This window comes from Phaethon aethereus, assembly GCF_964289735.1.
Source record: "Phaethon aethereus genome assembly, chromosome: 14".
Lineage (NCBI taxonomy): Eukaryota > Metazoa > Chordata > Aves > Phaethontiformes > Phaethontidae > Phaethon > Phaethon aethereus.
In genome coordinates, this window is record NC_138590.1 from 16,493,894 (window position 1) to 16,512,788 (window position 18,895).

Sequence of the window (18,895 nt, forward strand, 5' to 3'; positions counted from 1 at the left end):
GAAGTAGCAGCCGCCATTTTGTGCGTGCCTGTGTTTTCCCCCCACCCCCACCCCCCTTTCTGCGGGAGCGGCGGCAGCCGGGACGCCTCGTCTCTTCTGCTGGTCAGGTGAGGCGAAGCGAAGGCGTTGGGCCAGGCCTAGGGAGCCATCGCCGGCAGCTGCCGCAGCCGTGAGGTCGCGCTGTTCGCAGCAAGCGAGGGGGAAGAAACGGCAAGACGGAGAAGGGGGGGGGAAAACCTTCGGAGCTGCCCCCCAACAGGAGGAGGAGTCTCGGCGCCAGGCCCAGGCGCAGCCCCGGCACCGGCGGCAGCATGGAGAACTCGCAGCTATGCAAGCTGTTCATCGGCGGCCTGAACGTGCAGACCACGGAGGCCGGACTGCGGGAGCACTTCGCGGCCTACGGTACCCTCACCGACTGCGTGGTCGTGCTCAACCCGCAGACCAAGCGCTCCCGCTGCTTCGGCTTCGTCACCTACTCGGCGGTGGAGGAGGCCGACGCCGCCATGGCCGCCTCCCCCCACGCCGTGGACGGGAACGCGGTGGAGCTGAAGCGGGCCGTGTCCCGGGAGGACTCGGCCAAACCGGGGGCCCACGCTAAAGTGAAGAAGCTCTTTGTGGGCGGCCTCAAAGGGGACGTAGGCGAAGGGGACCTGGTGCAGCATTTCAGCCAGTTCGGCCCCGTGGAGAAGGCCGAGATCATCGCCGACAAACAGAGCGGGAAGAAGCGCGGCTTCGGCTTCGTCTATTTCCAGAACCACGACGCCGCCGACAAGGCGGCCGTGGTCAAGTTCCACCCGATCCAGGGCCACCGCGTGGAGGTCAAGAAGGCCGTGCCCAAGGAGGATATCCAGTCGGGCGGGGGAGGCGGTGGCTCTTCCAGGCCCTCCCGGGGCGGCCGAGGGGGAGGAAGGGGTCGGGGTGGCGGCGGATCCGGCAACCGGGATCACAACGGCCTGTCCAAAGGAGGCGGCGGTTATAACAGCTACGGCGGCTACGGTGGAGGAGGCGGCGGCGGCGGTTACGGCTCCTATGGTAGCGGCTCTTACGGAGGCGGCGGCGGAGGGGGAGGCGGCGACTACGGCAACGGGTACGGCGGGTTCGGCAGCTACAGCCAGCACCAGTCCTCCTACGGCCCCATGAAGAGCGGCGGAGGAGGTGGAGGAGGGGGCGGCAACTGGGGGGGCCGCAGTAACAGTGGACCGTACAGAGGAGGCTATGGTGGGGGAGGTTACGGGGGCGGCTCTTTCTGATCTGGAGCGCCCATGTCCATTGGGGGGTGGCGTGGAGAGCCCTCCCTTTGATACGGGGCAGCTCCTAAATGGTTTCTTCCCTCATTCGCCGAAGGGCAGCTCCTTTTAAATGCCTCCCTGCTGTGGGAGCAGCTCCTAAATGCCCCCTCGGGGTCGCCTCTGCTGCCTGTGCCACTTCTTTCTCTCTGAAGATGGACTGGGCCCCACATACACATACTTTGTGTTACAGTCATTGATGGACTCTATTTTTTTATTATTACTTGGACCTTGGTCGTTTTTATACTAGCAACGAAAAATGTCTTGTTTTAATTTGTTTTTTGGGGGTTACGGGGTGGGAAGTGTCTTGCTGATCTGGAGTAAAAACTGGGGAGGGTTATGGGGGAATTTCCTTTGTTGTAAGGACTCGATACCTGGCTACTACATTTTTTTCTACAAAATCTACTCGGATCCCATGACTGAAATTAACATTTCTGTAAAGGAGGAAAAAATCGTTTTTACGTTTTTTATTTTTTAAATAAATCATTGTGTTCATTGACCTTTACATGTCTAATTTTTTTTCCTAGGATCCATTCCGTACGGTTTTAAGGCTTTTCTAGGTTTGAAGCAAGTGTTGCTCTACTTTAAAGTCTCTGTGTACTTAGAGTAAATATTTTTTTGCCAGTAAAGGTCCTAACTGACTTTTTTGCTACCCTCCCCAAGTGGATTTATTGGTTTTCAAACACTCGACAGAGAAATTTTTGAAGTACTAATCCGTGGATGTCGTCTGTTTTTTAAATATTCGTTCTCACTTAACGCAGTTTGTGTGCATCCACCATCTTGTACTAGGCAGTTTGACGTGCTGACATGGTTGGTCAATTTTTTTTTTTCTGTAGGACTTTTCCGTCAACGTATGTACTGTGTAGTTTTGAAGAAACAGTTTGTGTTAAGCATGTGCTTCACTCATATAAAATGTTCAGAATTTCCGATTGCTTAGTTTCCAGTCCTCTTACCGGTTTGTCTGTGTATGATTCCTTCCAGGAGAGGGTCGGCATTTATCCCTTCTATTAAACGCATACTTGTTTTTCATAGTACCGGGTTAACAGACTTTTCACTCTGAACAATTCTCCTTCGTTAAAGATTCCTGAGAATCTTTTCGCAGCACCATCTACCGACAGGATGGCAGCCCCCTTGCTGCAGTCTTCGTTACAGCATGAGTAAAATCGGTGCGCTAACAATTGTACTAGACTTTTGAAAGTTATTTTATGCCACTAGATGACTGGTGTAGAATGCAATGACATCTGCATGTGAATAAAGATGGGCTCCATGAGTATTGACTGGAAAAAAAGGAATGGATTTGCAATACCTGCCTCAGCACGTATTTTTTTTTTTTTTTTAATAATTGCAGTTGCCCAGATTTCAAATAGTGATAATCTAAACTACGTGGGCAAAGTGCTATGATAAATGAGCCAGCGAAGTGTACCAGTAACATAGGTGCCAGTTGTAAAGCAAAAATATCTGTGTAGTCTGCTTGATTAACAAATGTATATTTGTAGCCCTTTCACGCAATAGAATTGAAGTTTGTTGTTTATTAAAAATCATAATGTTTTAGGGGAAAACTGCCTTCCTGCATAGAAATATAGAATAGCAACGTTTATGGGTTTATGGATATCAAATAAAGATTTGAATTCCTTATATGCTTGAGTGAGAGTATGTGTGGTAATGGGGCATGGATTTAAGAAGTGCAAAGTAATTTTAACTTCACGTTTCTAAGCACTTAGTCTTTAATGCTGATGCTCTATGGGACTGCATCCTAAAAGCTGACTTTTTGCTTTGCTCCAGATACGCAATATGATAGGCATATAGTTCCCACTGATTGCAGTGGAAAGTTAAATGTCTAGTGTAGGGCTTTGTGCTTCTGGGCTGAAGGATTTTGCATGAAATGTCAAGGTATTGTCAGTCTTTGATGACAATTTAACCTGATGCTGTGATTTTCATTGAAATGACTCTTGCTTGCTATTAGAAGTAAAACTAGCATCGACTTAATTACCTACGTGGGCTTAAACAAACAGGAGGAACTTTTTGGTATCATCAGGATTTAAACGAAGAGCTGAGTTTCCTCTTGATTGTAATAATTTATGGCTCTTATAGTGAAACTGGTTCTCTTTGGCTTAGCTTTTATAAATAGGTTCCAAATAGCTTGCTATTTGCAATTATGTTGTAATTTATTTTTTATCTCAAAAGCTTGTTAGCCTCTGTTGTGAACCAGTATCACTGATAATGTTGTTGAAAGTGCAAGTCATTGCAGAGGAGTATTTGTAAACACTGCAAGGACCAGCTGTTGTTGGCGGACAGCTTCAGACGGTTTTATTTCAGTTCACTGGGCTTGAAGCTTTTTACTTTACTTTTGCACTTTAAAACCATGTTGGACAGTCACTTTCGAAGTTCACTTGAAGCACAGCTTTCCTTTTTGTAGCTGAAATGAATTGCTGAGTGCTAGGACTTGCATTAGTTTGGGAATGTGATTTAGTCCCTTGCAATGGTGAATTGCCTTATCAAGCGACAGTCTGGTTTTGAAAGAGATAGTTAAATTCACTTCTGTGGTGTGGCTTGTTGTTGGACTTGGAAAGGTAAAGGTTTGTGGACCAACTACAGCCTTATGGTATTCTTGCATGTTTTGTGCCATGAAAGAATATATTGATATTAGAAACAAGTACGTTTAAAAAAAAAAAGGCGATTTCATGTGTGAAATCTGAGTTTTGCCAAGCTATAGCTTGATTTTTGAGAATTGTTGTACTGAAATACACCATTTGATTATCTGTATGTAATAGTCCTCTTCTAGGACTAATGTCCTCTAGAATAAAAAGTAGATCCCAGAAATTTTACCTGTATTAGGGAGTATGCTACCTAATTTCTCTGTCAAAAGATTGTCATCTGTTTAGCCATGTTCTGTGGTGGGCGTCTTGAGTAGCTGGGACTTGCTGTACTCTGACCTCTTGTCTCTCGGAGCAAGAACTTCGTTGTGACAATGCAGGTAACGTTTGAGAGGCTCGTGTAAGCCCTTGTTTAATGGGGGGCAGTAATCCTAGGATGTAGCATGGAATGTAGAGAGAGATGCACATCTGTATTGGATAGCATTAAAGACACAGTGACTTAAAGACTCTTTTGGAATATAAATCTGTTTCTAGTACAGTTCCTAGTAAACAGATTTGTTGCTAAAGCTTTGGTTATGTATTTAATGGTATTTAGTAATTTCCTGATCCCTGGGCGGATTTGTCTGCATAGAGGCATGTAGGGACAATTAAGATGAAATGAAGTGTATAGCTGGCATGTAAATAAGTTTGTGACTGCACAGTTGCTCTGGGATGGTCACAGAGATAGGAATAAAGGAGCTTTAGTTTGCTGTTCCTTAGTTTGTAGCTTTGTTCTGAAGTATAGGTGTCTGAAATTATCTCAATAATTTAATGGCTTTCTATTCAGGAATGAATGCTGGATTCTGTTGGTTTCACCTGTGAGAAATAGGAAGTGAGAGCAATGAGTTTACTTTCAGCATTTCATAATGAAAGTGAAAGTGCAGCAGTTTTCTTAAAACACAGATGTTCATTTTGTAATCTGCATGAACAAAAAGAAATTCCCCAAAACAAAGCTTTTCAGAGACTACAGTATCACAGTATAGCTCAGTGGGTTGTGATGTGCGCGGTTTTTTAATAGTAACGGATATTCATGGCTTGTTCTTGATTCTGCTTCTTGTGTGACTTGTAACTTTTATTTGGCTAATAAAATTAGCCTACCGTACACTTTTATAATACTGATGACTACTGCATTAAAAAGAGATGTGCTAAACACCTGTATACATAATGAATTGATACTTGCACAAATCAGTGGAAGTACCTCTTGTTTGTTTTAACATTAGGTGATGAAAATGTGGTTTGGAACTGCCTTGATCACAGTAAATCTCTGTGGGTTACTTGCTGTATTACAGCTGTGACAGTCTTGCAAAATAAAAGCTGTGCCTTGCCCTGCAGGCTTGTGTAGCATACTTAGGTGGACAGTCGTTACCCTCCGGAATGGAGCAAGCTTTCAGGTTTGTGTTGTGTGTTGAAATAGTTGCAGGTGGTGCAGCTGCAGTTCTTGGACTCCCAGTTGCGCTTACAAGAGCACAGTCTTGCTGGGAGACCAGCGGTGTGTGCGGCGGGGGCGCTGGCAGGAGGTGTGCTTGAGCTCTATCAGGTACTTTGTGAATACATACTTAACAGTTGGTGAAGCCAAAATATTTAAGATGGTTAAAAACGTAATTTAAATTCTCAAATGCACCATAAGGTATTCTCCCTGCCAACTGAGATCCCTTCTGTAAAGCCAATTTTGCTTTAATTTAGCATTGAAGACCTAAGTGGATAGTTTAGCTCAGAACACTGGTTTGTTATCCTGCCCTGTCAGCTGATACTATTGTCACAATATAATGGCATTCCCATTGCTGCTGAAAAGGGTCTGAGCCTGAGTGGTGCTGAGGACCCCAACCTCCCATTCAAGTCTGAAAGTGAAGCAGCTTCTTTCTTCTATGTACCTCAGAATGCTTTTTTTAAAATGCAAAAGTTTGGTTTAAATTGTTAATTAATCTCTCAAAAAATAAAACTGAAGGACACCCTTCTGATATGCACACAGTAAACAAAAACCTGGTGCGTTTTGTGAGAATGGGATTTTCCTCTTACAGTGTTTTCTAATAAAAGGTAGCTTATCCAAGCCTTTTATAAAGGATTGCTTGTCCTGTAGTAGCTATTATGGATTAGTGTTTATCACGTAATCAACAGTTTGTACCACATTTACATGGTATATGTTGTTACGGACCTCTGCTTGCTAAGCTATTTAATAGGAAGAAGGCATCTCCAGTAAGTTTTTCAAACTATGTGTCTATATAATAATACCTTGGATTAATATTAGATGATTGAAAGTGTAATGCCCCAAATTTCAGTCTTTCACCTTAGCCAGAGGTGTAGTTTACAAAACAATGGATTGTTTAATTATTTTTGCATAACTGATTCTGTGATCTGGTGTATGCAGCCCTTAGAGATGAGATTTCTGATTGTTATTTTTGTATTTCTTAAATGAATAAAATAGTTACGTCGCTGCTTCACTCTAAAATGTATTTCACAATGCAAGCACACCATTAAGGAGTTTTGAGCCAGCCTGAACAAAGTACTATTTGCTTTTGTTGATGGGTTTTTTTAGGACTCCTATTGTAGTATTACTACTCTACTGTATGTGTGTGTATATGCACACACATTACCTCTGCTTCCACTTACCTTTAATGACTATTTATTTGTACTGTAATGTAAGTACTACTGTTGACGAGTGTCAGATGTGTATTTCTTATAAGAAGATTAAAGTCTTTCTGCTATATATCTTTACCTAGGAATTTTCTATCATTTACTTGCATACTAGGACTTTTAAAGGGGCTGATGGAGTTGGGCGCTTCCTCCACGATGCTCCTTTGACAAATCCTAGTCTTTTTGCCTTCTCCGCTCCCAGAACTCTCCTCGTTTTCTGTTACATACAAAGAGGAGGAAATATGTAGTCACTTTTGAACTCATACCTCTTGTTTGTATGGCTCTAAGACTGTTTTAATTGTATCTATGTTCCTCTTAAACATCTAATCCATCTTGTGGAGAAAATGGGTAGTGGGAACACTGAAATAAAAGAGCAAGGGCTGTAAACCTTTTGGTGCAGGGGAGAGACATTTTTCAGATTCTTGTATTTCCTGTAGTTCTATCTACTGAATAGACTGAACAGTTAGAAAGATGGAACGCTTCAGGTCTAGGCTGTAGCAAAAAAACTCCAAACAAACAAACAAGAAAAACACCCAGCATAAAAAGTAAAATTCAAGTGCTGTTCTCTGTCGTTGGTTCAGCTCCTGCCAGTAGGAGTCCTAAACTCAAAGTTGCAACAGCATTTTCTTAAGTACTTTCTCAGTGTAGTTCATCTTGGTGTAACTTTTTTTTGGCTAAATGTCTGTTAGGCAAAGGTGTAGTATTGCCTATTGCTATTATAGAAAGCATCAAGCTTAGAGCACTGGCTATTCTCAGACTGTCAGCCACCCAAGTAAGCAAAGCTCTTTAACTTTGAAAACTAGATGTCAAGCCCAGTCAGACTAATAATGCCATCTGTCTGAGGCATCTGGATATTAACCCTCTTAGTCTGATGCACGCAGTTTCATTCCTGAGTGCTTTCATAAATGGAAAATATACAGATCTGGAAAGAACAGCTCTTCCTCAAAAAAAAAAAAAAGGGAACTACACTATGTAGAGCTATGTATAATTTTGATACATACTACATTCATTAAACTGCTATAAATACCTCTTTTCATGTGTGATGCAGTAAGGAATCTATGCCAATTTAGAAAGGGATTGAATTTCTGGCTAGAATATCAAGATGCACATTTGCTTGCTGCCATCAAAGTACAAATCACTGATGAACATTGCAGAAAAATTCCTTAGAAGCAGAGTGAGCTGATGGATCTGAAAATACTTCAGTTGTTCAAATGCTGCTTTATACCATGCAATTGCCCACTAGTTTGTCTCACAGAAGCCCTGTTCTCACTGGGAATACTGTTTTGAATTGAAAGGCATGCAAAGTTACACATATTAAAATATGCTCTTAGTCTGCAACCTAGTCAATGTAAGAGTTGAGTGTCATCTCAGTCTTTTCTGTCATTTCTGTAAGTTTTGTTGCTTTCTGTGGTTTTAAAATGGAGTTTTTCTTTTTTGTAAGAAATTTTGCTTGCCACAAAATCTGGAGAGAAGGAAGCATGAGTCTAGGCACTGCAGTCAGTGATGGGGAAGAAGGAAGATCAGGAGTCCAGTCCCTATTTCCAGCATAGACTTGGATTAAAGCAATGCTGCATAAAATGCACGAGTAGTGTTTAGGATTGGACGTTCATGCTCTTTTTACTTGTTTTCTTTCCCTGTGAATCAATAATCTTGTTTTCTTTACTGCATACCAACAAAGCTTCAGGGGAAAGCCTTCCTCTCCCCACTGCACACCCTGATGAACAAATTACAACAACATGGGCAGGACATGGCCCTGGGAGGAGGCTGTGCTTACCTTGCTATTGTATAAAAGCACCGTACTATCAGCTGTGTTTTGAAATCGTTTACTCCTATTTCATCCTTCAGGTCCCTTCCCATCTCAGAAGGGATGTCCTCTGGTTTCGGGCTTGCTGACTGCTGGAATAATGATGTTGCATTTACTAGAGAGAGCTCCTTTGAGTCCTGTTCAGGACTTCTCCCCCCAGATCACTACTGGACTGTGGGATGGTTGTAGTTGTAATTGCTAATGCCTCTTGCGTAGGCTATTTAGCAAAGTGCATTCTGCAAGAGAAGTAACGCTAGCTTTCTGCTGTTATTTTCACGGAGGCGTATCCTCCTGAAAAAGAGAGATCCCTGGGAGCACAAGGGGGGGTTTCAAGCCTTTGCAGTAAGTAACCTGCTGCGAATTGCCATGCCTTTTTCCCTTTAGGCCCACCTGTCCATTATTTTCTGCAATTTTAAATGTAGGCAAATTATGTTTTCTGTGACTATGTCATTGAGAAGTTGTTACGGGAGTTTTCTTTTACTCACTCAGCACCAGATAGATTCTGGGCTTCTGCTCTGTGGTGTCAATGGTACTTTTAAAGCCTCTTTGAGGCATGAGCTTGGTGATGAATTGTCACCATGTGTGTTTTGGAAATGTTACGTCGGGTTTGTGTGTAACTGGTGGCCATGGGGAGCTCTTGTTTTCTGTGTACTGGGGAGTCAGCTGAGAGGGAGTTGAGAAACATCGCCTTTGGAAGGAAGAGCTGGACTTGTTTTATTGCTGGTGCTGCTCTAGGCCAGAAGTGTTGCAACGAGCTGGTGCCACACGCTCTCTAATGCCTTCTCAAAGCGTGTTTTCTTTCTTCCTCACAGGGTGCATTTCTGCGTGGAGAGAGAGGATGGGAAAGCTGAGCCCTGAAAAGCACACCAGAAAAGTCCAGTAAGTGAACAGAAACTTGAGCTGAGCCCCTGACATACTGTTCCCACTCTGAATATGCTATGGAGATTGAGCAGAAAAAGGTGTTTGCTTAGAAAATACCAAGCAGGATAGTGAAGGACAACCTGTTATCTGTGAGGAAGGCATGCTGATGAGACAGCTTTTTCTGTGCAGGTAAAATAATGTGCCTGCAGAAATGGTCTTGCCTAAATTTTCGTGTGTGGTGGCTGTGTGATTTACTCATTCGGGTTAATGCTGCAGCATGTTGTGTTATGATACTAGGGTGCTGGACTGTGTTTCTTGGCTTTTGCAAAGAACAAGAAAGGAAAAGTTTTTCAAAAAAATCTAAGAAGAGAGCGAGGCAATGAGTGTACAAGGAGAACAGTCAAGAGACTTGACTTGGGGTGGTGAGATCCTGAATGAGAATAGGTTTGTTTATGCTGGTTTCTCGGTTACAGTATACAAATACTAATTAAGCCATAGAGTATCTTTATGAAGCATATGCATAGTTTCCCCTTATTACAGAAGGTGGTAGAAGCATTAAGGGATATATTATAAAGACAAAGAATCACATTAAAATGATACCTTAACACTTAAGCAAAAAGTTTTTGGGAGAAAAAAAAAAATCCCACATTTTGGACCATAGCCTAAACTTTTTCTCAAGTCTATGTGTTCAGCCTATAGAGAGAACTGTGCACTTCAGTAGGTGGAGAAATGGGAGTCAAAACTAAAAGCTTATGAGGCAGAGGGACTTGGTAGTATTTAGGCATCTGAATATTGGCCTTGGCCTTTGTTCCAGTGCCCATGACAGTTTGGGTTTTTTTTACAGCTTTCTTCCTGAATGTTAATTTTTCCTTTCGAGTGCTCAATTCTAAACTATAAAGTCTGTCTGAAAATCTTCCAGTCTCTGATAACGAAGTAAAATGACTACAGGGTGGGAAGTCTGTGCTTCTGACATAGCTGGCTGCGGGTGACATCAATTGCTTATGCCACAGGAAAGAGTAAGAGGAGGAGCAGGAAGAACATTTTAAGCTAATCTGTTACTGCTGTGTAGTGCGAGCAAGAGAATGGCTTACGCCCCAGAAATCACAGCCTGGGAGTGAAGAGGGCCAGGGGTTGTTATTCTAAAGGTGGTGGTAACGTTATGATGCAACTATTGGAGTAAACCCACTATTTTTATAGGAAAGGTGGTTTATGTCAAATATTAAAGGAAAACCTACTTCATAAACCCCAGGTCTGCTGGCCTGCGGCAGAGGGGAGTGTGCAAGTGGGATGTGCACCAGCAGAGGGCAACAGCCCGGAGACCGGGATGCTGACAGCTTCTGCAGCATCTCCGCCTGGGGAGCACGATCCTGCTGGATGCTCCAGCCCTCACTGCTCTGCAAATCAGAGGCTTCAGAAAACAGTGCTTCAGTGGGAGTCTCTTACCTCTTAAGCTTCAGCCGCCAAAACATCACTGATTTCAGCTCCAGGAAGGTCCCTACCTAGAAGGTCTCGTAGAGCTTCCTTTTGAGCCTTGTGGTAACTTGGATCCCTGTGAGTTGCTGTAGTAGCTAAATTTTAGCCGGTTTGGTTTTGTTATGTGAAAGCAATATGGCATGGTCTAAATTCTAGCAGTGGTTGGGCAGCAGATGCCTTGGCAGAGACGTCCTGAAGGTGCCTCGTGCTCCAGGTCCATTGGGAGCCTGTGCCGTACCCGAGTACCACCTTCAGGTAAATTTGCCACTGAGATACCAAGACATCTGTTTCAGTAGATACCTTTCACTGTTTTTCTTATATTAATTTCCTTAATGGACTTTTTCCCAGAAAATGTATGGTCTAAATGCAGATCTGTCTAAATGAATATTTACTTAAATAGAATCACAGAATAAGTTTAGTTGGAAGAGACTTCTGGAGGTGATGTGGTTCAAACACCCCCCAAAGCAGGACCAGCTTCAGGGTTAGATCAGGTTGATCACTGGGACAAATATATATATATGCACTTAATATATACATAAATAAAAACATATATGTTTATACACATTTACATTACATTTACATAACACATTTATAAAAATATATATCTTTTTAAAAACAGAATGAAAAATAATTCAGGCTCAGAAGATGCAGCCTTGGAAGCTTCCATGAATGCAGTGTTTTATGTAGACCTTTCACAGCTCTTCAATGCAGAAGCCACAGTTTTTTAAGAAAGTTGGTTAATAATTTGGTGGCGGGAATTATGCAACTAAAAAGGAGAGCTGCAAACTGTTTATGATATGGATCTCTGGAACCTGTATATTAGTATATACCTGGAAACAGGTATATATAGGGGAGTGAAGGGTTCCTGAATTGTTGTTTGCACTGTATTTAAGCTGTATGGGCCTGTGATTCAGGGCTCTTGCAGAGCCAGGAAGGGGTTTTTTTCCACCCTGACGCAGGGTTTTGGGGAGGGGGCTCTTTCTGGCTTGCTGAAGCTGTGGAGGTTGACAGGCATATTGATGTTCTTCACAGAATTCTCAGAAGCACTCCATGTGCTTTTACTTATAACTTCAGGGTTAAACCAGCTGCCAGACTTTGGGCCAGGAGAGAGTTTCAGATCAGATTGGCAGGGATTGTTTTTATTCCCTCCCTTCCTGTCATTTTTATTGAAGAAATTCCTTGCTGTTGTAGTGATGCTGGCAATGCTTTGATCGCTCCTCTCCCTACAGCTCGTTACAAGTTGGGGGGTTTGGTCTTTCCTGCAACAATCTTAAGATCTACAGTGAATCTGGAAAGGTTTTGGTGGACCGAGGGATGGTAGTGCTGGCTGGAACAGGAGTTCTTGTGGACCTTGCTATTCTGAGCATCAGATACATGGTTGTTGGTGATAGAAGGTAGGTTAGATGTAGAAGGAATTTAGGACTAGTGGGGACTAGGACTTTTTGAAAGAGGTTGGAAAAATTCCACCCATCCGGTGTTACTAATTCCTTTTAACTGGATGCTTTTTCAGGATACCAATCTTTGCACTTAAAAACCAGCAAGACATTTTTGTATTGGGGTTGTTACCCACTCGCGATTATTTTGCAAGGCTGCTACAAAGATAACCTCTGATTACTGGAACATGCTTTTGTCCCATTCTAGCACGGACTATTCACTGGTTTGTTCCTGTCTGTCACTGGGATTTACCATTTATGGATTCTGGTGGTACACGTGCTGGTGGGGCAAGGCACGTAAGAAGGTAGCGCTGGTTTGGTTCAATCAACCTGGGAACTAGGCACCTAGGTTGAAGTGAGATGTAGATTTTTATGGTAAAAGCCTAATATTTTGTTATTTAAAAACTATGTGTTAATAAAAATACACAGGTAATTTGCAGCAATTTCAGGACCTGCTCTTGTATCTGGAATTTTTGTGATTACTAAGGGACTTAATGGAAACAAGCTCTAGCCCTTGTTTTCTAGGTAAATTCTACTGTTTTTAGTATCATTACATTTTCTCTGGTTTGAACTCTTGTGTCTTGCTCTTTTGCACATTGTGCATCAAGAGTGTAAGACTGAATGGACACTGGGGAAGTACTTGGGGATCTGGATGTCTTAAACTGATAGGGGAAAATGCAGGAGCTTTGCCTGAATCCTGTGTGAGGTTTGACTTCATGGCTTTATCTGTATTTCTTCTGTTTATGAGGAGGCTGCCAAATGGTGTTTAAACAGCAGGACTCTCGACTCTCCATCCCCATGTGACTTTCGTAAAGTTCTTTAACTTCCAGGTGAGTTAAGTTTTCTTATCTGAAGAATGGGGGTGATGACTAGTGAAGAATCTCAACAAGCTTTTGAAAGCCTCATGTGGAAGGTGCCATAGCATCTGTTCAGTCTTCATTGCTGATGCAGTTTAAAAGATGTATGAAACCTAGGGTGAGGACATGGTTTGAGGAGAAATGTAGAAGAGTGAGATAATTTTACTTACAAAAGAGATGAAATGCCATCTTGCAAGAGAAATCTCTTGATACTTCTACTCATCTCTTTTCCTTTGCACAAGAACATTTTGTGAATGGAAGAGTAATGAAGAAAGCAAATGTTTCTTGCCTTTATTATCATTAACTTTTAGAGCCTCATTGTTGCAGAATAAGATTAAGAAAATCTTTTAATAAAATGAGGAAAAAACCCAGATTTATGTAAAAGTCCCTGCATTTGTATCAGTTGGAATAAAAATGGCAAATGTGGTTTAGCCCAGTGCTTCAGACAGTGAAGCACTTGCCCACCGGCATGTGTACCGTTGGCCTCCATAAATGCCGATAGCAACCACGGAAAGGTAGATCCCAGTGACAGACAAGAGCAAACCGGTGAATAGTCCGTGCTAGAATGGGACAAAAGCATGTTCCAGTAAACCGAGATTATCTTTATGGCACCTGCAGTTTAGAAGGACCTGTATTGCCTACGCAGCATGTATTTGGCCTGATAGATTGCATAGAAGGACAGCAAGATTTTTATAAATTGGGGAACTGGAGGCTCGATCCTGATTTCTGCAGAACGAGTGGGGACACCTTAGGGGGCTGGGACCCTTTCCCTCATCAGCAGGTCTGAGCATCACCAGTCCTCTCCTGCCGCTGCCCTGTGCGCCGTCTTCACCGTGGGGTTGGTACCACGGATTTTCAGCCTGCTAAAACTTTTCCCTAGTCTATAGATTGCAAGGATTAAAGTAGTTATGGGCCACTCGGCTCATCCACCACCTCCACAGAGGCCAGCTGGAGCCGCGGAAGCAACAGTACGGGTACAGGGGCTACGCTCGACCTCCGATGGATGGATGGATGGATGTTGGGCAGGCGAAAGCTGCTCCCTGCGGGCGCCGGCTCTCTCCCGTCCCGCGGCCCGGTGTGTTCCGTCACTCTCCCGCTGAGAACGGCTCGGCGCGGTCCGTTGACCCGTTTTGCTCCTTGCTGCCGTCATCGGGGGTTGTCCCAGCGGCGACAGCCGGGGGGGCGGCGGCGGCGGGGGCCGGGCGGCGCGGCAGGGCCGCCCCCCACAGCTGCCGTTGCCCGGAGACGATCCGCAAGCTCCGGGGGAGGAGGCTGCGGGGAGGAGGAGGAGGAAGAAGAAGAGGCGGCGGCGGCGGCGGCGGCGGCGGCAGTCGCTGCGGCGGGGCGCGCCGGGGACGCAGCGCTCCGCTCCCGCAGGAAGCGGCCCGGGGCGGGGGCGGCCGCTCGCAGCCATGCCGGGCCCGGGGCGCTGAGCCGGCCCCGCCGCCCGCCCCGGCCCCGCCGCCGGCCCCCGCCGCGCCGCACGATGGAGGAGGAGAGGTGAGGTGCCGCCGCCGAGCCTTTGTGCCCGGGGCGCGGGGGCGCGGTGCCTGCCTGCGGGGACGGGGGTGCCGTTCCCCGGGGCGCTCTCGGTGGCGGTGCGCAGGCATGCGGGACGCCCCCCCCCCCATTCCTGCCCGCTTGGAGAAATACCTTCGGCGGTCCGCGTTACTAGTAGATGTTGCAATGTCATAGTGACAGGCTGCTTCGCCCCGTGTGCCCAAAACAGCGTGGTTTTTCCGTAGGATGCTCTTCATGCGTGGATAGGGCGGTAAGGGAGGCTGCCCCAGCGGGTGTTTCCTAAAATCGCTCGTGGGGCAGGAAGGGTGGGCTGCTGGGTCGGCAAGGTGTGCCTGGCGAAACGCTGGGCTTGTGCCTGCCTTGTTTGTACCTTGAACCTCCAGCAGCCGGCTTCATCGTTCAGTTGAAAGCCATACCCGCGGGTGTTTGCTGCGGTTTTGAGTAATGAATGAAAATCTGTAACGTCTGTGGAGCCTTCGGGGGTCGATTTACCTCTCTGCGTGTGTGGAGGCTGTGCGCTGCGCGGGTGTTACGGCGGGCAGGAGGGGATCCCCTCTCTCCCTCGCGTGGAAGCTGCGCCATATATACTTTATTTCCTGGAGGGCAGCTGTTTTGCTCCAAAACCTGTGTGCAGAAGTGCTCGCAGAGGCGGCTTGATGCCCGCTGAAGGCATAAAAGAGGCGATTGCTGCACAGAGACTTCATAGGTGCCAGAGAGATATTCAGTCTTTCTGCCGTGCCTTCTATCGGGATGCCTTTCGCACACCAGAAGCTCACTTGCACTGCTTCAGACTAAGCATTAAACCGGTTTTGGTTTGGGTTTTTTGTTTTTTATTTTCTTTTTTCTTTTTTTTTTTCTTTTTTTTTAAAAAAAAACAGGATATGCCGAGTGCTTCCTTTTGTGCTGGTGACCTTGCAGGGGGTGGGGGAACAGAGAGGGGGCTTGACCTGCTTGTAGTGCTAGTCGTCAGGGCTTGACAGAAGTTTTGTTTAAATATGATACATTGGAAAAATTAAGCTGGGATCAACCCCCAAATTCTGGAAATTTTCCTTCTGTTGAGGGAAAACACTCGCAGCAGCCTGTGGGAGTTGCTTTCCAAGCTACTAAGGGCAGCTTTCTACCCTATGTGACTCAGGGTTGTAATTGTTTGTGTATTTAATGTGCAAAACAAAACTTTCAGCCTGCCACATCTCTCTTTGAATTACATTGTAGAGCTTCTGCTTCCCCTAAGGGTGTGAATGGCCACCTCTGGATGTTAATCCAGATATTAATTGATTTCCAGTACCTTGAAATCTTAGCTTGTCATGCTAGATGCTGGCCCATGGAATGGGTTTTCCTTCGTTTTTTCTTTATACATATAAATGAGCCTAGTGTTTGAGGAAGTGGAGCGGGGCTGTTTTGATACCCCGGGCTGGGATCATCCTTGGCACTGTTACTTATTACCTTTTTTTTTTTTTTTTTTTTTTTTTTTTTTTTTTTTTGTGGTTGCCAGCAATGGTCTCATTTTGACTGGAGGCCTTTTGCTGGGATACATACAGTGGTGAAAAAGTCACCGGGGAAAGTACCTGGACTGTTTTGCTTCATCCTTTTTTTCCAGACCATCCGGTTTTAGGGAGTGAAGGACTGTCCCCATCAGTGTGTTCTCTGCCTCTGGAAGCGAGGAATGATTATCCAAATTACTGCTTGTATTTCTAGGTTTTGGGAAGGCAGTCCTGAACTGGTCGTGGGCAGTAGCGGTGTGGGGTTTGACTCTTGGCAAGGAAAGCTAGAAACATTCACCTGCTTTTTGGTTCGAAAGGGCACATTGTGTGGACTGCGCTGAGGCTGCTTTGCCCACTCTGAGCAAGCCCTGGAAGGAGGTATTGAAAACTGACTTTGGTGGGCAAGCACCATGGGCTGGTTCCGTGCCCGGTTTTGATACTTCTGCCCCACATTTCGACTTGGATCTACGTCATGCAGATTAGGCCTCAAATTTTACACTCTCTGACTTTCATGTCAGCAGACTCCCCCCTGGTTTTTAATGTTATTGCTGTTTCCGTGTTTGTAGTTGGTGAGGAACACGTTATTGGAGCTCGCATCACCTCTGACTCTGGTCCCAAGCCTGCCCGGACTGAAATATCGTGATAACTTGCACATCTGAGTAGTTCAGTGGTATCATGTGCTGTTGTCATTGTCCATGGGCAGAAGCAGCCAGAGGCAAGGGGCGTTTAACCTGAAACACTCGCATTTGGCAATAAATTATTTCAGAATCCTGATTTTTCTTGTACTGTGCTGATAGGGACTTTCATTTTATGGAGAAATTACATAAGGCTGTATGATCGGGCATGGTGCTCTGGTTCTGAATTTGCAAGATGTATTGGAGTTTGAACAGGAAAAAAACCCTGCAATGTTAATTTTTTTTGGTTAAATAATTAAAATGCCTGTAATTTTAACTTTGAGTGGGTGTATTCTCTTTGGTATTTCTCAAACAAATACTACATATTTGCCTTTGAGAGCAAATGGTATTGTCCTACTTGAGTTATTTTGTGTTGTTTCCATTACTGTCAGCAAAGACTTTTCTTCTCAGTAGTTCCTGAAGTCTGCTTTTCCCCTGAGGTCTCCTTTGATATGAATATCCTTTTGGGAATCTGTTGTATACCAGTTGTGTGGTTTTCTAAGCTAATGTCTCCATGTTGATGTAGGCACTGAAAAAATTCAACAAAATAGAAAAATAATATTGCTATTAAAAAAAATCCTTTCCATTATGCTACCTCCCATATGTTTTAATCATGTTTCCCTGAAATCCTCTCAAAATCCAGCTCAGTATTTGGATTTCTTCAGTCACCTTTTTTTTTACTATCTTTGTATATACTTAAAGAGAAATTCAGAAATTAAGATTTTTATAAATATGTCATTACACTGACATCTCTCTTTTACTGTGTCTGCCTGACTTGAGGAATAAAACTATTGGACATAATGTATTTGTGCCCTGATTTTGACCGTTGCTTCTAAAGAGAGACTTACGCCAGTTAGGGTAAAATGATTTTTCATTTTGCTAAGACTAAATTAATGTTTTGGTCTCCATTTATCTTAGTAGAGGCATTTATGTTTTGAACACTAGAAACTGCTATTGGCCATCTATCACAGTTTTAGATCAGAGCTATGTCAAACCTCTCAGAAACTGAAGATTAACATTTTACAGTGATGATTGTAACATATTCCACAAAGAAACTCCATAGGCTTTGAAAATTTACAGTTAGCATGTCACTTTTAAGTTAATATAAGGCTATGAAGTGCCTGTGGAGGTGTTGGATTGCCCACGCTGCGGGAGGGCAGGTCACCGAACCCTGTTGACCCCTTGGCCAACCTTGAGGGGCCGAAGCTCCGCAGTGTTAGGGGACAGCCCAGGAGAGAGACCTCAGCCTGTGGTGCGCAGGCAGGAGATGAGAGCAGCTCCCAGAGACCTCTCGTAGTGCTGTACAGTGGGATGAGGCTGGGTTGGACATGTGTGGAGTCCCATCATCTTTCCAATGTGAGATCTTGGTGGAGAGGGACCTTTGTGGTGTTTACATGTGGGCTAGGAGCTGAGCCTGGTGGCTGTTCTCCCAGAAACACGAGCAGAAGCTCATCCTTCTCTCCAAAGGCCAGTGCATTTGAGATCTGCCCCTCCTTTAGGGTGAACTCCTGGCTCCAGTAAAGCCAGTGGTAGAATTGGTTTTGGCAGAGCTGGGATTTTTGTCCTGGGGTTTACCAGCTCTCTGCATGGCAATAATCTTGCCAGGGGACAGTTTAGTTCTAAGGAAGACTTTTATTTTTTCACGTAATCTACAATGACATCTGTAATTACTGCCAGTAACTAAAGCAACCCAACTTTATAACTGATAGATGCATGCAACAGAGCTACGGGTTACGAATTTTTAAAATACCTTCTGTCGGTCGGTACGCAGCCGCGCTCAGGCAGGAGCTGTGCTGTGAGCCCATGGGTAGCTTGAGCCGAGCCCTGCTAGTGGGTCTTGAAGGGGAGCAACACCGTATAAACAGGGTTGTGATTAGCTTCGCTGGCTTAATTGGGGACTCTCAAATCCGGGTTCATTTGTTCTACTTGGGGACAGCATTGAAAGGCCACGCAGGAGGTGGTGGTGGGGTTGGCACTCTCCAAGTAAAAGCCTCTTTGCTTATTTTAGGAGGATCCCGCTGTGTCCCTAACGAGGATGTTCATCTGGCCCAGGGAAATTAAATCATTTGTCCATTCGCTCAGTGCGCGCCCTCAGATAGCCCAGGAATAGAACAAATTGCTCCTGGCAGCCGGCTTGGGAGTCCTGCTGGTGGAGTAGGACATCAGCTAGGCAAACGTGAAGGTGCTGGGGGGAAAGCCTCTGGTCACAGGGCTCAGGGGCTCCAGCACGTCTGGGTGGTC

The 18,895-nt window shown here is 44.8% G+C and overlaps 2 protein-coding genes across 2 annotated transcripts in view; both read left to right on the forward strand.

Annotated features, from left to right (window-relative positions):
* Positions 1-311: 311 nt before the first annotated feature.
* On the forward strand, positions 312-1,250 carry HNRNPA0 (heterogeneous nuclear ribonucleoprotein A0; the record flags this gene model as incomplete). Its single annotated transcript, XM_082006439.1, has 1 exon — positions 312-1,250. The coding sequence occupies one exon, from the start codon at positions 312-314 to the stop codon at positions 1,248-1,250; it is 939 nt and encodes a 312-aa protein (XP_081862565.1).
* An 8,037-nt stretch (positions 1,251-9,287) lies between these two features.
* The window catches only part of KLHL3 (kelch like family member 3), a gene marked incomplete at its 3' end in the record, with an annotated part of 50,341 nt that continues 40,733 nt past the window's right edge, over positions 9,288-18,895 (forward strand). Inside the window, 1 exon segment of the mRNA XM_082006163.1 lies at positions 9,288-9,404. Within this exon segment, the coding sequence (XP_081862289.1) occupies positions 9,376-9,404 (29 nt within the window). The 5' untranslated portion in view covers positions 9,288-9,375.